This window comes from Zonotrichia leucophrys, chromosome 4 (genome assembly GCF_028769735.1).
Source record: "Zonotrichia leucophrys gambelii isolate GWCS_2022_RI chromosome 4, RI_Zleu_2.0, whole genome shotgun sequence".
Taxonomy (NCBI): domain Eukaryota; kingdom Metazoa; phylum Chordata; class Aves; order Passeriformes; family Passerellidae; genus Zonotrichia; species Zonotrichia leucophrys.
This window is the reverse complement of record NC_088173.1, coordinates 69,910,929-69,929,847: the sequence shown is the minus strand read 5'-3', so window position 1 is coordinate 69,929,847 and position 18,919 is coordinate 69,910,929. Positions and strand designations below refer to the sequence as shown.

General features: G+C 44.7%; 1 protein-coding gene across 1 annotated transcript in view; it reads left to right on the top strand.

The window, feature by feature from the left end:
- The first annotated feature begins 1,855 nt into the window (after window positions 1–1,855).
- Window positions 1,856–18,919, top strand: part of DDRGK1 (DDRGK domain containing 1) — a 54,967-nt gene continuing 37,903 nt past the window's right edge. The window contains exons 1-2 of the mRNA XM_064712030.1: window positions 1,856–1,987; window positions 13,297–13,458. Of these exons, the coding sequence (XP_064568100.1) occupies window positions 1,900–1,987; window positions 13,297–13,458 (250 nt within the window). The 5' untranslated portion in view covers window positions 1,856–1,899. The remainder of the gene's footprint in view (window positions 1,988–13,296; window positions 13,459–18,919) is intronic.

Here is an 18,919-nt window from a genome sequence, read left to right as displayed (position 1 = left end):
CTCCAGATGGCCCAGCCAGAGCCCTCTGTGTGCTCATCCCCAGCAGGGCAGGGAGATTCTGCAGGTGAGACCCCCCTGCAGAGCTGCTCCAGCCCTGGGGACAACAGCAGGAGGAGCTGCAGCTGCTGGAACAAATCCAGAGGAGGCCATGGAGATGCTCCCAGAGCTGGAGAGAGCTGGGGGTGCTCACCTGGAGAGGAGAAGGATCCTGGGAGAGCTCAGAGCTCCTAAAGGGGCTCCAGGAGAGCTGGAGAGGGACTGGGGACAAGGGATGGAGGGACAGGACACAGGGAACGGCTTCCCACTGCCAGAGGGCAGGGATGGATGGGAAGCAATTTTTTCCTGGGAGGGTGCTGAGCCCTGGCACAGGGTGCCCAGAGCAGCTGTGGTTGCTTCTGGATCCCTGGAATGCCCAAGGCCAGGCTGGACAGTGCTTGGAGCACCCTGGGACAGTGGGAGGTGTCCCTACCCATGGCAGGGGTGGCACTGGATGGGATTTAAGGTCCCTTCCCAAACCATTCCATCATTCTGTGCTCTCAAACCATGACTTTTCTCACTTTTATCTCAATTCTCTCTCTGGGCAGGGATGGATGGGATATGGGGAAGGAATTGTTCCCTGGGAGGGTGAGAAGCTGGGGCTGCCTCTGGATCCCTGGAAGTGTCCAAGGTCAGGTTGGATGGGGCTTGGAGCAGCCTGGGACAGTGGAAGGTGTCCCTGCCCATGGCAAGGAATGGAACAAGATCATCCTTAAGGTTCCTTCCAACGCAAACCATTCCAGGATTCTAGGAATGATTCCCAAAATAAGATTTTTGAAAGGCTATTACTAAAATAAAACTTTGCCATAAAGCACTCAGCCTGTAGTTCAGCTCTTTTTTGAGAGCTTCCCACTGTGTTGCTGGTCCTACATGGCTAAAACTCAGCAAATCCCTCAGCAGAAGGTGCTTTTCATCTGCTGACAGATCTGAACTCATCTTGAGCTGGTGACAGGGACACAGGCAGCTGTGGAGCCCACAGCAATGATTAATTAGCTAAACAGTGCTTTTGATCACCTTTAGATGTCCCATAGCCTCTAATTTGCATTTTCAATTTATTAAAACACTTTCCTCCACCAAGAGTGCTTTAAACAGTCACGCTGGAAGCATTTCTGAAGCAAGAAAGGGCTTGATCAGCCAGAACTTCACAACCACAAAGTGAAAACGGATAAAGTTTAAAAAATTTCTCTCCTCACTCATAGGACTGGGGCAGAGTCTGACAAAGTTTCAGATCTAACAGTGGATGACCATGCAAAGGGGGAAATTTCTTCTCCAGTGCAAGTTTCTGCATCGTTTTGTGCACTTTTGGTTCAGGCCAGGTCAGGACATCACTCCTGACACGGCAGCTCCAGCTTCATCCCATTCCCAAATTCCACAGACCTAAAAGAAGAAGACAGAAATTATTCAGAGGTGTAATTTAAGTTTCATCATTGCCTGGGTCACCCTGACAGCTCTCAGGGCCTGTCTGGGGCGCATCCGGAGCGGGGTCAAGGCTGAGATCTCCCAGCCTGGCCCCACCCACCCAGTGCGGAGGATGGACGCATCACCAACCGCTCATAGCAGCCGTGCCGGGCGGCCAGACCGGCTCACGGCCGATTTTGCCTCATAATTTTTAATTTCCCCTTTAATTTCTGCTTTAATCCCTCCTTTAATTCCTTTTTCCGCGCCCTCCCTCAGCGCCCGCCTCAGGGACGAGTCAGGACCCCTCCCGCGGGCTGCCCGAGCCGCGCCTGCCCCATCGCAGCGCGCCCTCCGCGCCGCGCCGCCACAGGCACCCCGCGGGGCAGCCCGCGCGCGGGGGGCCTTGCGGCAGGGGAAGGAGACGGGGCGTACCAAGGGTGATGTGGGCGGGGCCGGCGCTGCGGGATGGACGCGGTTCTGCTCGCCGCCGTTGCCGTGCTGCTCGCCGTCCTTCTCTTCTTCACCACCCGCCTCCGTGGTCAAACCAGGGCAGGTGGGTCGCGGCGACGAGCGGACCGGCTGGGCTTCCCCCCTCCCCCCCCCCCCGCGGGGCCGTTCCGGTGGGCGCGGCCCTGCTCTCAAGCGGGTCCGCACGCGCGCGCGGGGGGCGCGTTCCTCGGGAGCCGCCAGGGGGCGCCACGCGGCGGGCGGCCCCTCAGGGGGACCCGCCATGTTGGGGGCTGCGAGGATTTTGGGGGGCCCCGAGGGGTTTTGGGGGGTCCTGGGGAGGATTCCGGGGCTGTCCCGGTGTCTTAACCCCGGGCTGCTCGGAGGTTGCGGGGTGCGGGCGCCGCTGCTGCTGGGGGTTCCCGGTTCCCGGTCTGAGGCGGCCCCAGGGTGAGGGGCGCTGGGTTGGAAGTCTGAGTTCTCTGTCAGCGTTCAGTCAGGGGCTCTGGGACTGGGAAGGTGGCCCTGAGGTTCCTGCAAATGAGGGGGGAATGGAGAACAGACCCCAGAGGCTCGGGAATGAGGCACAGGGTGTAGGGGGTGCCTGTCACAGTGGTGTCCCCGGGGTTCTGTGCTTGGTGTTTGTGGCTTGTTTGGACAATGGGGTCGGTGCTCCCTCCGCAAGTTCGCTGATGATACAAAACAAGGAATGGCCGATGTCTGAGAGGGTTGTGCCCTTTCGGAGGGACTTTGACAGGCAGGGGAGAAGGGCAGAGAAAACCCTTCCGAAATTCAGCACAGTGCAGTTCAGGTCCTGCACATGGGGGGAACAGCCCTGAGCACCAGCAGACCGGTGTGAAAAACGCCAATCGCTTGGGTTTTTTTTAATTTTACAAGTTTAATAGTAATAAAATGGTTATTAAAATAGTAATATAATTAGAGTAATATTTGGACAATTTGAATTAGGACAATATGAGACGGTAAAAACAAAGAATTATGGATGGTCCAGGTACATCTTTCTGGGCAAAATAAGGACACATGTTAGCAGAGGATTAACCCTTAAAAACAATAACCTGTTGCATATTCATACATCTCATACATGATGCATAAATTCCATTCAAACACAGGATTCTGGCTGGTCAGTGTCAACTTCTTCCTCTTAATGACTGAGGCAGGAAGTTCGTTTCTTCTGATAACGGAGCAATAAATTCTTTTTCTCTGAAAGATTCAGGTGTCCTGTGGCTGCTATCTCAGTGCAAGTTCCTCATTCCTCTCTTTAAAAAAAAGTATCTTGCATAGTGTGAAAAACTATGCCAAGCACTTGTTTTTAGGCTTTTAAAAGTTTCATAGTAATTAAATGGTTCTAAAAATAGTAATATAATAAGAGTAATAAAAATTTGGACAGTTAGAGTTAGGACAATATGAGACAATAAAAACAAAGAGTTATGGACAGTCCAGGTACCTCTTTCTGGGCAAAATAAGCCCAAGAAAGGACCCACGTTAACAGAGGATTAACCCTTAAAAACAACAGCCTGTTGCATATTCATACATCTCATACATGATGCATAAATTTCATTCAAACACAGGATTCTCTCTGGTCAGTGTCAACTTCTTCCTCTTGTGAAAAATGCCAGTCACTTGTTTTTAAAATTTTAAAAGTTTAATAGTAATAAAATGGTTTTAAAAATAGTAATAAAATGAGAGTAATAAAAAAAAAAAAAAGGACAATTAGGGTTAGCACAGTATGAGACAATAAAAACAAAGAGTTATGGACAGTCCAGGTACCTCTTTCTGGCCAAAATAAGGACCCACATTAACAGAGGATTAACCCTTAAAAACAACAGCCTGTTGCATATTCATACACCTCATTAGTGATGCATCAATTCCATTCATGCACATTATTCTTGCTGGTCAGTGTCAGCTTCTTCCTCTGAATCCTGACGGCTCTTCAGGGCTGAGTGAGGCAGGAAGAAGTTCTTTTCTCCTGATAATGGAGCAATAAATTCATTTTCTCTGAAAGATTCAGGTGTCCTGTGGCTGCTATCTCAGTGCAAGTCCTCTCTTTTAAAAAGGTATCTTACATATCACAGTTTCTATTTTAACATTATGTTATAACCTAAAACTATATTTAACACACTACTTAAGATAATTAATACAGCATAACATTCTAACATAACACATATAATACTCATTTTAATATTTGCAAAAAGCCAATCATGAAATACACATTTTTCACAGCCAGCACACATTTAATACCAACACAGTCAGTACAATAAGGGATCTGTGCTAAAAGCAGATTTTTTGGCAGCCAGCTGTCAAATTAAGATGTTTAGTCAGGACAAACTCTGAATTCCTGGTCAATACTTCACAGATTTTGGGGATATGGTGTGTTTTGGGGTTGGAATTTTGTATTATTTTGTATTTTGTATTATTTTTTAATAGAAACCATTATTTTTCTTCTGGGGCAGTTGCTTTGATTATTTTTAATTAAGAGGGAAAAACACACATTTAATATAAAAACAGTCACTCAGTGCAATACTGTGCTGGTAAGGGATCTGTAGTAAAAGCAGATTTTTTGGCTGCCAGGTGTCAAATTAAGATGTTTAGTGAAGACAAACTCTGAACTCCTGATCAATACTTCATAGATTTTGGGGATATGGGGTGTTTTGGGGTTGGAATTTTGTATTATTTTGTATTTTGTATTTTTTTTTAATAGAAACCATTATTTTTCTTCTGGGGCAGTTGCTTTGATTATTTTTAATTAAGAGGGAAAACCAGCACACATTTAATACAAACACAGTGCAATAAGGGATCTGTGCTAAAAGCAGATTTTTTGGCTGCCAGGTGTCAAATTAAGATGTTTAGTCAGGACAAACTCTGAATTCCTGGTCAATACTTCCACAGATTTTGGGAATATGGTATGTTTTGGGGTTGGAATTTTGTATTATTTTGTATTTTGTATTTTTTTTTAATAAAAACCATTATTTTTCTTCTGGGGCAGTTGCTTTGATAATTTTTAATTAAGAGGGAAAAACATACATTTAATATAAAAACAGTCACTCAGTGCAATACTGTGCTGGTAAGGGATCTGTGCTAAAAGCAGATTTTTTGGCTGCCAGCTGTCAAATTAAGATGTTTAATCAGAACAAACTCTGAATTCCTGATCAATACTTCAGAGATTTTGGGGATATGGGGTGTTTTGGGGTTGTGTATTATTTTGGAATTGTGTATTATTTTGTATTTTGTATTATTTTTAATAGAAACTATAATTCCACAGATTTTGGCGATATGGGGTGTTTTGGGGCTGGAATTTCTATTATTTTTCTTTTGTGGGAGTTGCTTTGATAATTTTTAATTAAGATGGAAAACCAGCACACATTTAATACAAACACAGTCACTCAGTGCAATACTGTGCTGGTAAGGGGTCTGTGGTAAAAGCAGATTTTGCTGGTAATAATTAAATTTTCCAACACATTCCTCACACACCTCTGCTTCCACAGACCTGGTCTAAGTGTTTTCTCTTGGAAAGATTTGGAAACTGATGTAATTTCATTGGATTCCTATGAAAGAAGAGATGAACATTTGGTAAAAGTTAGGGATGTGTGTCCTGGAGAAATAGATCATTTCTGAGCTTGAATCCTGTCATGATTTGGATAAATCCGGGGCTGTGGGGTTTGGGAAGATTTCTTTTCTCTTTAACCATTCAAAGTTCTAAATTTTAGCCCAAGCATTTGTTTTAAATAGTGTGAATTATTAAAAAAAAAAAAACCTTTAACACTGATTTTGAGCAAATTGGTTGAAGTTAATTTATGTCCAGGACACTTTAAAGCCGTTTTTAGTGGTAACTTTTTGACACTTCCAAGTTGGCCATGCCTTTTTTTTTTTACTGTGGTTTTAAGATCTTTTTTACTTTAATATATTGTTTAATATAAAATATATAATTTAATATCTATAATATATAATTTAATATCTTGGTTTCTGTCATGATAAATCACAGAATTTCAGCTGCTGAGGATGACTTTGTTCTCTGTACACGACAGAAATTATTTTTCAGAACCACTGGGATTGTGGTGTGTTTAATAGCCACAAAATTGAGTTTTAAGCAGGAATTTCCTTTTCTATTCCATTTTCTTGGGTGGAAAATGGAAGCTGCCACAATTGTGCCAATAAATCTGTGGTGCCACCTGGAAAGGACTTGAAACCAGGGACGTTGGACCCAAAGAAGTGGTGGGAGCTCTCACCTTTCATTGTTAATGTGCAGGGATTGGGGCAGCAGCTTTCTTTTGTGTTATCTCATGGAAATTGGCTTTTAAAATGTTCAAATATTCAGGGAGTGAGGGTTAGGAGAGGTAAATCCTGTACTTTTGTAGTTCTTTGAAAGGTCACTTGGAGCAGCAGTCACGTTGTTTGCAGCAGGGTCATGCCTGGACTTGTTCTACTGAAAACGAAAACAAAAAAATGGCATTTCTTGATTTTCCACGTGGCTGTTTCTGATAAGCTCCGCTGGGCCAAAGCTCCTCCTCAGGAAGCCTCCACCTGTTGAATTTTGAATCCCTGGGTGAATTTCAGAGGTTTTGCACGGAGGCTGAAGGTGCTGGGTGGTGCCACCACGTGTGAGGGTGCAGCAGGTGGAGCTGTGTCCCTGTCCCTGCGGCCTCCATTGCTGCCAGCCCAGGGTCACCTGGTGGAGCTGAGAGGACGCTGCTGTGATAGACAAGGGGCTGCTCTCTAGAAAAACATCTCTGCTGTAAGCAAAAGTCTGCACAATGTTGTGAAGGGGCAGATTTCTGGGCTGCTCTCTAGAAAAACATCTCTGCTGTAAGCAAAAGTCTGCACAATGTTGTGAAGGGGCAGATTTCTGGGCTGCTCTCTAGAAAAACATCTCTGCTGTAAGCAAAAGTCTGCACAATGTTGTGAAGGGGTAGATTTCTACCTGGAGAGTGCAAAATGAGGTTCTGATCTGTTCTCTGAATGGTTCCTGAAATAAACAGGGCCAGGAGACTTCTTCTCCTTTTTAATGCCTTTATTAAAAGTGATCAGCTCAGGATTGAGTGGCTCGGCAGGGCTGGGTCACCTGGTGGAGCTGAGAGGACGCTGCTGTGATAGACAAGGGGCTGCTCTCTAAAAAAACATCTCTGCTGTAAGCAAAAGTCTGCACAATGTTGTGAAGGGGTAGATTTCTACCTGGAGAGCGCAAAATGAGGTTCTGATCTGTTCTCTGAATGGTTCCTGAAATAAACAGGGCCAGGAGACTTCTTCACCTTTTTAATGCCTTTAATAAAAGTGATCAGTGGGTCGGCAGGGCTGCAGTCCCCGTCGAGTCTCCCAGGGCGACTCAGAGGAGAAGAATCTGCGCAGCTCTGTCCCCTGGGGGCAAAGCCGGGGCATCCAGCCCTCCTTTAGGGCGTGATGTCCCCGTCAGATCTTGGTCCTCTCAGCCTCGTCGGCCGCCTGGTCCCGGCGTTGGGATGACTCTGTGCTCAGGGCGAGAGGGGCTCCACATCTCCGCAGGCTCAGCAATCGGCTCCTCATGTCCAGACACCACTTTAGTCTCTCAATTCTTATTTGGCTCGTTGTTTTTGGGGTTTTCTCGTTGCATTTTGGAGTCGAGGTCCCAAAGCCTGCTGGTCTCGGAGTCACTTTGCATAACCCCCCCCACCCTCTCAGGTGTCTTCCCTATGTTGGAAGAGCGCAGTGCCTCGGGGAAGGGCCATCACCCCACCCAGACAGGCCTTTTACTAATACAAAAGAGGAGATAAGCCTCAACGACCTGTGATTACAATAACAAAGCACTAAGAACCCTGGCAGAGACAGATCTGGCTGCGTCTCTGTAACTCTTTCTCACAAAAAAAAATATTAACCGAATTTTTGTTCATAACAGTTCCATGGTGGTTTTTGCAGTTTCACATCCAGTTCAGGAGGGATTTCTGCTGGCAGAGCACAGTTGTGTTCTCTCTCCCTTCAGGAAGGAGACACAAGCAGAGTCTCAGAGCTGCTGCTGTGCCCTGGCTGACAAATCAGCTGAAATAATCTGCACTGATGCTTCCTGAGCACCCAGGCAGAGCTGCAGTGCCCAGCACAAAAATCTTCTGGGGTTTTCAGGGCTGAGTCAGACCCTGGGCACCACAAATACAAACTGAGCCCGTGTCCCTTTCCCAGACAGCTGTTGAGTGTTTTGTTTGTATTACCTGTTAATTAGAGGGGTTTATCTCATTAATTCAGCCTGGCCTGTCATTCTGCAAAGCTTCTGGATGGCTTGTCTCACCTCTTTAATGCTGGCCGTTAATTTTCACTCAGGCTAATCAAGGCTAATTAGTGCTTGTGTGACTAATCTCTGCATGATCTGACTGGCCTGGGGTGCCACTGCTGGGACCTCTCTGCAGCCCCAGGAAAATGAAGAGATGTGCTCAGATAAGTGGAGCAGCAGCCAAACCCCACCCTGTGTGCTGCAGGAGGAGGTGAAAAAAAACCCAGCAGGGCCAGACCTCAGAGCAAATCATTGTTCAGCTCAGATCTGATGGTCAGTCCAGCCCCAAGGAGAAGGAAAAGGGATTTTTAAGTGTGTCCTCTGTTGTGTGAAGCCTCCCCTCTGTGTGTCACAGCTCAGGGGGAGGGAAGCACAGCTGAACTTTCAGCATTCTGAACAAAAGCTGTGTCTGGAGTCACGTAGGCACAGCCCTGACCCCTGAGGGAGCGGGTCCAGGTGTGGCACAGCAGAGGAAATGAGGATTTTCTCCTGCTTCTGTGAAGGACAGGGAGAAATGCAGTGAGGAACATTCATGTTTTCCAAATCCCTGCCCAGCTGAGTGCCTGGCAAACAGAAGCTCGAGAATGCTCCTGTCAGAAAGGTTGGAAAAGCCCTCTGAGGTCAGGCAGTCCAACCATTAACCCTGTGCTGCCAAGGCCACCACTGACCATGTCCTCAAGTGCCAAATCCACATGGATTTTAAATCTCCACAGGGATGGGGACTCCAACACTGCCCTGGGCAGCTGTGCCAGGGCTGGAGAGCCTTTTTGGTGAAGAAATGTTCCCAAATATCCAACCTGACCCTCCCCTGGCCCAGCCTGAGGCCGTTCCCTCTCCTCCTGTCCCTGTTCCTGGAGCACAGCCCGACCCCCCCAGCTGTCCCCTCAGAGCCACAAGGGCCCCCCTGATCCCCCTTTGCTCCAGGCTGAGCCCCTTCCCAGCTCCCTCAGCCCCTCCTGGTGCTCCAGACCCTTCCCCAACTCTGTTCCCTTCCCTGGATTCTCTCCAGCCCCTCCAGGTCTTGTTGTGAGGGGCTCAAAAACTGTCCCCAGGACTGGAGGTGCCCCAGCAGTGCCAGCACAGGGGACAGGCACTGCCCTGGCCCTGCTGCCACAAGCCAGGTGCCACTGGCTCATCTTCAACCAGCTGTGTGCTGCTGCAAAAGAATCTGCACTCAGGAGAAATCTTTTAAAAACTGGAAGGAAGAAAAAAATCTTCATTAAAACATTGAATTTCCTACAAAATGACAATCCACAGTGGCTTGGTGTCTTCTGTTAATGTGACAAATACTGTCCAGCAGCTGCTCTGTGTGTTTGGCTGTGCTGTGGGTCAGGTGTGGTGGGGTTTGGTACATCCTGAGCCCACCCCACACTGGTCACTTGGAGGAATTGCTGAGTCTCCTGTAGAGAGTTCATGGAGAAAAGCTGAGAGCTTGGTTCACATGTTTTTCTCTGTGAGGGTTGAGCTCTTGTGTTTGAAATAAATACATGGCTTATAAATAGATTCCTCTTTCATAAAATGCAAAGCAGTCTCTGTTTCACAGGACAACAGGAACCAAAAGCAGAATGAATGAGTGCTGGAGCTGCACAGCTGAGCTGCTGGGCAGGACCATCTTGGGAATTACTGAAGCTTGCAGGTGAAAGGATGCTGAGGTTTGAGTTGCACCATATCTCAAGAAGTTAGGAAGTGAAATATTTGTATAAAAAGCTTTTTGCAGAGCATTTATCAGTGTCCAAGAACTGATGTGCTCTGCTTCTTCAGGAAAAGGTTTCCTGTAGCATTCCAGATAAGCTGTGAGTAGGACAGGGCGAGCCTTGGAGCAGCACTTTGGCATCTCTGCACTCAGTGATTTCTCCCAGCCCTGTTCTGTCTGCACCATTTTGGGAATTACTGAAGCTTGCAGGTGAAAGAAAGCTGAGGTTTGAATTGCATCATATCTCAAGAAGTTAGGAAGTGAAATACTTCATTTGTATAAAAAGCTTTTTGCAGAGTGTTTTTGGCATTTATCAGTGTCCAAGAAGTGATGTGCTCTGCTTCTTCTGGAAAAGGTTTCCTGTAGGATTCCAAATTGGAACAGCACTTTGGCATCTCTGCACTCAGTGATTTCTCCCAGCCCTGTTCTGTGTGCACAGGTGGATGGCACCAGGAGGGTGACAGCAGTGTGACAGGGCAGTGGCTCAGTTCCAAATGTCACAGCCTGTGGGGACCTGCTGACATCCCTGTGACATCTCTGCTGGCCACAGCCTGCCCCAGGTGGCCCTGCTGAGCTGGGGGCTGCAGCCCCACAATCCAGCCCCAAAATCAGCACTTTGAGGGCTGAAATAGCTGAGATGAGCTGCAGGCTCACCCTTGGTGCTGCATAAATTCACTCACAACAAATCCCATTTTCTGATGGCAGATATGCTAATAGGAGTTTTTTTAGGGGGCATTGTTTGGATCAGGGGTGCTGGAGCTTACACACCATAATCTGTCAGATCACAAAATAAATGTGTCCTGAGTTCTGCAGTTTTCCATGAGACCATTTGAATATTTTGCTTGAATTAAAGCTTAAAAGTTAATACTTTGCATGACTGAGCAGGTAACAAATATCAGTTAGGCTTATCAACAGAATATGCAAAGCAGGTATCAAGGATGATGGCATTTTACCATTATGTGGTTTTGGCGTTTTTTCTTTGCATTACTGCCATGGTTAAAAGCAACAGGAAGCCTCAAAAAGTCTGGGAGTTTTCTATGGAAAACTTCTGAAAGGAACCCACTGGTCAGTCCCATCCTCCCAGCTGCTCCTGTCAGGATATTCTTAATTTGCCAGATCTTAATTAGTAACTGCAGCATAGGCAGAGAAAATGGCAGTGAGAGCTGCAGGCACACCCTTGGTGCTGCATAAATTCACTCACAACAAATCCCATTTTCTGATGGCAGATATAGGAGTTTTTTTAGGGGGGCATTGTTTGGCTCAGGGGTGCTGGAGCTTACACACCATAATCTGTCAGATCACAAAATAAATGGGTCCTGAGTTGGAGTGAGTGGCTTGTTCTGCAGTTTCCATGAGACCATTTCAATATTTGCTTCAATTAAAGCTTAAAAGTTATTACTTTGCAGGTTACAAATATCAGTTAGGCTTATCAACAGAATATGCAAAGCAGGTATCAAGGATGATGGCATTTTACCATTTTGTGGTTTTGGGGTTTTTTCTTTGCATTGCTGCCATAGTTAAAAGCAACAGGAAGCCTCAAAAAAAAAATCTGAGAGTTTTCTATGGAAAACTTCTAAAAGGAACCCACTGGTCAGTCCCATCCTCCCAGCTGCTCCTGTCAGGATATTCTTAATTTGCCAGATCTTAATTAGTAACTGCAGCATAGGCAGAGAAAATGGCAGTGAGAGCTGCAGGCTCACCCTTGGTGCTGCATAAATTCACTCACAACAAATCCCATTTTCTGATGGCAGATATGCTAATAGGAGTTTTTTTAGGGGGCATTGTTTGGATCAGGGGTGCTGGAGACTTGGCACAGAGCTTACACACCATAATCTGTCAGATCACAAAATAAATGTGTCCTGGTTGGAGTGAGTGACTTGTTCTGCAGTTTCCATGAGACCATTTCAATATTTGCTTCAATTAAAGCTTAAAAGTTATTACTTTGCAGGTTACAGATATCAGTTAGGCTTATCAACAGAATATGCAAAGCAGGTATCAAGGATGATGCCATTTTACCATTATGTGGTTTTGGGTTTTTTTCTTTGCATTACTGCCATAGTTAAAAGCAACAGGAAGCCTCAAAAAAAAAAATCTGAGAGTTTTCTATGGAAAACATCTGAAATTAACCCACTGGTCAGTCCCATCCTCCCAGCTGCTCCTGTCAGGATATTCTTAATTTGCCAGATCTTAATTAGTAACTGCAGCATAGGCAGAGAAAATAGCAGTGAGAGCTGCAGTGGCCCTTCATGTCTTGTTTGTGATTTGGGGAGTTGAAACCAGCAGGGCAGAATGAAATGTTTATTTCAGCTGTAATTTGTCATCCCTTTTTGCTCTTCAGGGTTTGTTTCATGTGGAATGCTTTACACATTCCTCTCTGAAACATTCAGCCTCTGAGGTTTCAGTCAGATGAATCTACGTTACACAAGTACAAATTCAAATAAAAAAAATCAAAATACTTCAGAAATGTGAAAAACGCCAATCACTTGTTTTTAAAATTTTAAAAGTTTAATAGTAATAAAACTGTTATTAAAATAGTAATAAAATTAGAGGAAGAAAAAAATTTGGACAATTAGGGTTAGCACAATAAGACAGTAAAAACAAAGAGTTACAGACAGTCCAGGTACCTCTTTCTGGGCAAAATAAGCCCAAAAAAGGACCCACATGAACAGAGGATTAATCCTTAAATGTTGCATATTCATACACCTCATACATGATGCAAAAATTCCATTCAAACAAAGGATTCTGTCTGGTCAGTGTCAGCTTCTTCCTCTGAATCCTGAGTGAGGCAGGAAGAAGTTCGCTTTTTCTGATAACGGAGCAATAAATTCTTTTTCTCTGAAAGATTGAGGTGTCCTGTGGCTGCTATCTCACTGCAAGTTCCTCATTCCTCTCTAAAAAAAGTATCTTACATAGTGTGAAAAACTATGCCAATCACTTGTTTTTAGAATTTTAAAAGTTTAATAGTAATAAAATGGTTATAAAAATAGTAATATAACTAGAGTAATAAAAATTTGGACAATTAGGATTTAGGACAATATGAGACAATAAGAACAAAGAGTTTGTTTCTTCTGATAATGGAGCAATAAATTCTTTTTCTCTGAAAGATTCAGGTGTCCTGTGGCTGCTATCTTGGTGTGAGTCCTCTCTTTAAAAAAAAGTCTCTTACATAGCATAGTTTCTATTTTAACATTATGTTATAACCTAAGGCTATATTTAACACACTAGTTAAGGAAATTAATACTGAAGAAATAAAAAATATATAATGAATTAATTAAATTAATAAGTAAAATTAAATAAATACAATTAATAATAAAGGATAACTTTCTAACATAACACATTCATTTTCTTATTTGTGAAAAGCCACTTTGCACAAGAAAGAAAACCACGCTTTTGTGTCCGTGCTGTTTGCTAACTCGGAAACAGAGGCAGAAGGGAGAGTCGGCTTTAACAAGAATATTTTCTGTTTTTCTTGCAGCTGAGGATGAGCAGCAGCAGCACGGGGCAGCAGCAGCAGCAGGGGCCAGGCCGCGGGCCCAGGAGGAGCCGCGGGCTGAGGGGGCGCCCCGGCGCCGCAGGAACATGGGCGCCAGGCTGATGGCACAGAGGAGGGCCCAGCAGGCCCAGGAGGGGCTGGAAGGTAACTCTGCCTGCAGCTTGGCAGTGGCAACCACTCACTTTGAGAAGTTAAAAAGGTTTATTAACAAAAGGAGTACATAAGGAAAAATGCACAGCGCTCTGAACTGCCCCTCATGGATACCACACAGCCAGTTCACCTTCAAGATGGATGCTCATCTTTTATACCCCTGGGGTTGCATCAGCCAGCCCTGGCCCCTCCCAGAGTCTGTCATTCAGCTCTTCTGTGCCATTTATCAGTGCAAACTGCTTTCCTGTCACTGGATTGGGGGTCAGGTGTTGCCCTGCCTCGCCCCCTCAGCACCCCCAAGCTTTTCCATTCCCACTGCCCCATGCCAGGGACACCTGTGCAGCTTCTTTGTACCTGTCCTGGACAGCCCAGGCTGTGTGATGGCAACAGTACAGGGGAAAGGGAACTGTGGGGAGAGCAGAGGGCATCTAAACCACAATAACATAACCATACATCACTAAAGCTTTTCTTAATGTTCACACAATAGTCATCCCTTAATTGCCAGAGCCAATCATCTCATTATCCATCTCTTACAAGCTCATCTTGCAGGCATTGAAACAAAGCTTCACTGCAGGTGTTAAAGCTGGGCAAGGGGTGCAGCTGCCTCCTGGAGGAAGTTGTTGAGTTTTGCTGATGGGTTATTTGCAGTTTCACCATGCTCTGTCTTTGTGGGAGGATAAAATGTAAAAAAATATAGATAGTGTAGAAAGTAATTTTATTTTTGAGGAGTTGTAGTTGTATCAATTACGAATTAATTGTCCTCAGAACCAGAGGACACAGTCTGAAGTTGCATCAAGGAAGGTATAGGTTGGATATTAGGAAAAAATTTTTCACTGAAAGAATAATAAAGTACTGGGATGCTCTTCCCAGGGAGGTGGTGGAATCACCATCTCTGGATGTGTTTAAAAAAGCCTGGCCATGGCACTTGGGGCTAAAGTCTGGGTGAGGTGTGAGGGCATGGGTTGGACTGGATGATCTGAGAGGTCTCTTCCAACCTCATCATTCTGTGATTCTGTAAAGATTAAGAACAAGCCTGCCATTAGCAGGCACAGCTGTATCCAATAAAGGTGAGTGTTATAAAAGAGTGAGTTTACTTGTTAAGAAGAGATCTAGAGTTTGTTAACTGTGCTGTGAAGAAGAGTCAGTGCTGTGAGGAACTACCCCTGAGAAATCACTGAGAAAGTATAAAAAATTTACAGTAAAATAACAACCTATCTTCTCTCCCTACTTCATCTCTTTTCTCTCTATGCCACTTACATTAAACCTCTGCCTCTTCCTGAGGTGAATCCTGCAGAATTCACCTGGAGGATATTTGTGGTGCCAGACCCTTCACATCCTTCCTAAAAACTTCTGTATTCCTGCTTAGCCATGCGGGGAATTAAATTAAATGACCTTAATTAATTTAATTATTTTAAATTACCTTAATTTTTCACTCTCTACAACTCCCTGAAAGGTGGCTGCAGTCAGGTGGAGTTGGTCTCTTTTTGTGATGCCAGACTATTCACATCATTCCTAAAAACTTTTTAGGAAGTTTCCTCCTTAGCCATACAGGGAATTAAATTAAAATACCTTAATTAATTTATTAATTTAATTTAAATTGCCTGAGTTTATCATTCTCTACAACTCCCTGAAAGGTGGCTGCAGTCAGGTGGGGTTGGTCTCTTTTTGTGGTGCCAGACTGTTCACATCATTCCTAAAAACTTTTTAGGAAGTTTCCTCCTTAGCCATACAGGGAATTAAATTAAAATACCTTAATTAATTTATTAATTTAATTTAAATTACCTGAGTTTATCATTCTCTACAACTCCCTGAAAGGTGGCTGCAGTCAGGTGGGGTTGGTCTCTTTTTGTGATGCCAGACTATTCACATCATTCCTAAAAGCTTTTTAGGAAGTTTCCTCCTTAGCCATGCAAGGAATTAAATTAAATTACCTTAATTAATTTATTAATTTAATTTAAATTACCTGAGTTTATCATTCTCTACAACTCCCTGAAAGGTGGCTGCAGTCAGGTGGGGTTGGTCTCTTTTTGTGATGCCAGACCATTCACATCATTCCTAAAAACTTTTTAGGAAGTTTCCTCCTTAGCCATGCAGGGAATTAAATTAAATTACATTAATTTAGGTGACCTTATCACTCTCTGCAGCTCCTGAAAGGTGCCTGTGCTCAGCTGGGGTTGGTCTCTGTCTCCAGCAGCACTGACACAACCAGGGGACACAGCCTCGAGCTGCACCAAGGGTTGGATATCAGGAAAAAGTTTTTCACAGAAAGAGTGATAAAGTTCTGGAATGTTCTGCCTGGGGAGGTGTGGAATCCCCATCCCTGGATGTGGCACTGGGTGCCAGGGTTGAGTTGAGGTGTTGGGGCTGGGTTGGACTTGATCTTGAAGGTCTCTTCCAACCTGGTCATTCTGGGAATTCTTTAAATTTGGGAAAAGAGAATCCACACCTTGCATTGAACAACAAGCTGTAGTGCATTGCTGATTCCTTTTGAATTAGTGGGAAGCATTAATTGCCAATGGAACCTCTGCAGAGCATGGAGTTCTCTCTCCAAGGAGCCATCCAGGTGGTGCTCAGGATCAAGAGGAGATCACCACAGCCTGCAGCATTTTGCCAGCACGTTGTTGACAATGTGTTGTGTAAATCCTGAGCTGCATTTACAGTTCACAGCTACATCTCTGTGCTGTAGACAAAAATATGGTGATAAATAAGATCTTTCTACATCCTGTAAGTATAATTCCCTTTTCTGGTGAAGCTTGACACATGATTCTCTTTATTGCTGGAGGGATGAGATCACCATGATTCACCCCCTGGATTCTTTCTACTTTCAGATCGTGGGTGAAGTGTTCAGGCTTTGTGCCCAAGTTCTGCAGTTTGCAGTGGAGACCAGGGTGATTTGTGGTGTGCAGGAGGTGAAAGCACTGAGCACACACCTCTGTGATGCCTTCATTAGGGTCAATTTGCACTTTATTCAGCTTTTCTTGCCCTGCAGTTTGGAGGAAGCCTCACGTTGGCAGGTGAATGTCCTTTTCCAGCTAATTATGTTCAGCAGTTTCACAGATGGAGATTGGACAGGTGTGAACTTTTCAACTTTGGTTATTTCTTCTCGTGTGATAACATCCTGGAAAGAAAATGGAATCTAAAAATACTCACTTTTCAACTCCAGACATCAAAAGTTTGAATGCTGAGGGCCGACAGTGAAGCTGTCAAAGCAAATAGCTCATCTTATCTTATCTTACTTTGTCACTTTAGCAATAGAAGAATCTGTGTCATTGGGCTTTATAAATAATTCTTTTGCAGCTTTCTGCACATCAGATGCAAGTGCTGCTGCTTTTGCATGAAGTTCCCTTTGAAATGACATGCCTTCTTTTATTTGTTTTCCCTAATTTCTTACCCAAATTATACCAGCTTCTTGCTTTTTTTGCTTCTGTGGGTGGTTTTATTCATATTTGGGGATGGTTTCTCCAAGTGGCTGAGCACAGGTGCACGGCAGGAGCAGCAAAGCCTTTGGAGAATGAGCAGGGATTTGGGCAGAGGAGAAGCAGCTGTCCCTGATTCCCCAGCACTGAGGTGCCCAGTGGCCATTATTAAAAAATTGGGATTTGCCACCCTCTGTGCTGCAAATCCTTCAGCCTGGCCCTGAGCTGCCTGTCTTAGGTAAGGGATTAAGATACCTGTCTTTTGTAAAGGTTTTTCCCTTACAAAAGGATGTGTTGAATTTTTAAAGCTTTCTCTGTGGACATGTGGAATCACTCTGGGATTTATCCCTTTTTTTTTGCATTTTCTCTGTGTCACTGCAGTATAGAGCAGTTTTACCTAGTTGCTGCTTGCATTTGAACCAGCTGGAATGGCAAGTTCTCTCCACAGCAGAGTTTTGTGCTAAAGAATTCATTGACTCCTTGGAAAGAGAACCCAGTGCAGCACCAGGGCTGAAGAGCAAAATTATTTGGCAATTTAGTCAGAAACACCAAACCCAAGCCAGTCTGGTTTCTCCACTCTTGCCTTTGAAAACTTCTGAACATCTGCAACCAAAGCAGATTTTTTTTTTTCTGTTTGTTTGAATTTGTTGCAATTTTTACTGGTAAATTTCTGTTCCATCTGTGGAATTTCCACTCTGGGCTTGTGCTGAACTTTGGGCAAAGCTGCCTGATCCTTCTGTGTGTCACTCTGACTTCTGCCAAGAAGTGATTTCTTCACCAAGAGATTTCTCAGCCCTGAGCTCAGGGAGGGTGTGGGGATGCCCTGACCATCCCTGTGTCCCTGTGACAATCCCAAAGTGCAGGCAGGTACAAATCTGTTGCCACCTCAGAATTTTCTGCCTGTTGGGAGCCAGTTCTGCTGACTCTAGGAAATGTCCCCCAAGCTGCACTTGCAGACTTTGGAGTTGTGGTTAGCATGAGGGTTTTCTGTTTTCCATCTAACAATCAGATTTCAATTCCAGAATGAGAAAGAAGCTTTGAGGGTGAGGTTGTAGCCCACGGTTTCTGCTGCCTGTGCTGGGTTTGTGCCAGCACTCAAATCTCTCCCAGAGCAATGGGGGAGGAAAAAACACCCCCAAACCCTGGGCACTGAGATCAAAACCTTGAAAACTTCATTGTCCTTTCTGTAGCTTCAATTTTACTTGTATGGTTTCTTTTACTTGTAAATTCCATATTCCTGTATTAAATGATTCCTTGTCCAGATGGATAAGGATAAGGAATCATTTAATACAGAAATACGGAATTTCATTTAATCATTTAATAAGGAATCATTTAATCATTTAATACAGAGGTAGTAAATTATTATTTTCAATATTCAAATCTGCACCCACTGCATTTTGGAGCAGAAAGTGACCCATCCATCTGATATTTCTATCAAAAACGTAATTTCCTCTCAAGCAACAAGAAACTTGTGAGGATGAAGTTATGACAGGTACACTTGGGTTCTCTTGATCCAGCTGTGCTAAAAACAGTGAGGGTGAGGCTTTTATATCACTTGTTTTTGTCTCAGGTTGTAATTCTTCAGCTTGCTGAGGTAGTAACTAAATCAATTATAGATTGTCACAGGCAGACAATGGTGCAGCAGCAAATATTTTGACTTTCCTCCCCGAGGGAAAAGGCAGCAGGTGCTGGGTTCCTGATTGCCAGGGTCCCTGTGGGCTGTGCCAAGGGACAGCCCCAGCCAGGTACCCTCAGATGGCCAGAGATTGCTGGGACATCTCTCACTTTGTTCTCCTTGGTGACAAAGCCATTCTCAAAATGACTGTGACCCCTGAGCCAGGGACTTTCAGGCTGGCTTTAGAAAAATTGGTTTTGATTGCCTCAAATTGCCCAATTTCATCCCAGCCACAACACTCCTGCCTTTCCTGCAGCCCTCTGCAATCTGGGAGTGTTGTTAAAAACTGAAAACCTCTGTGCTCTGCACATTGGAGCAGGGTGCCTGCTCCTCTCCCTCCCTGTGGAAAAGGAGAGTTGGGGAT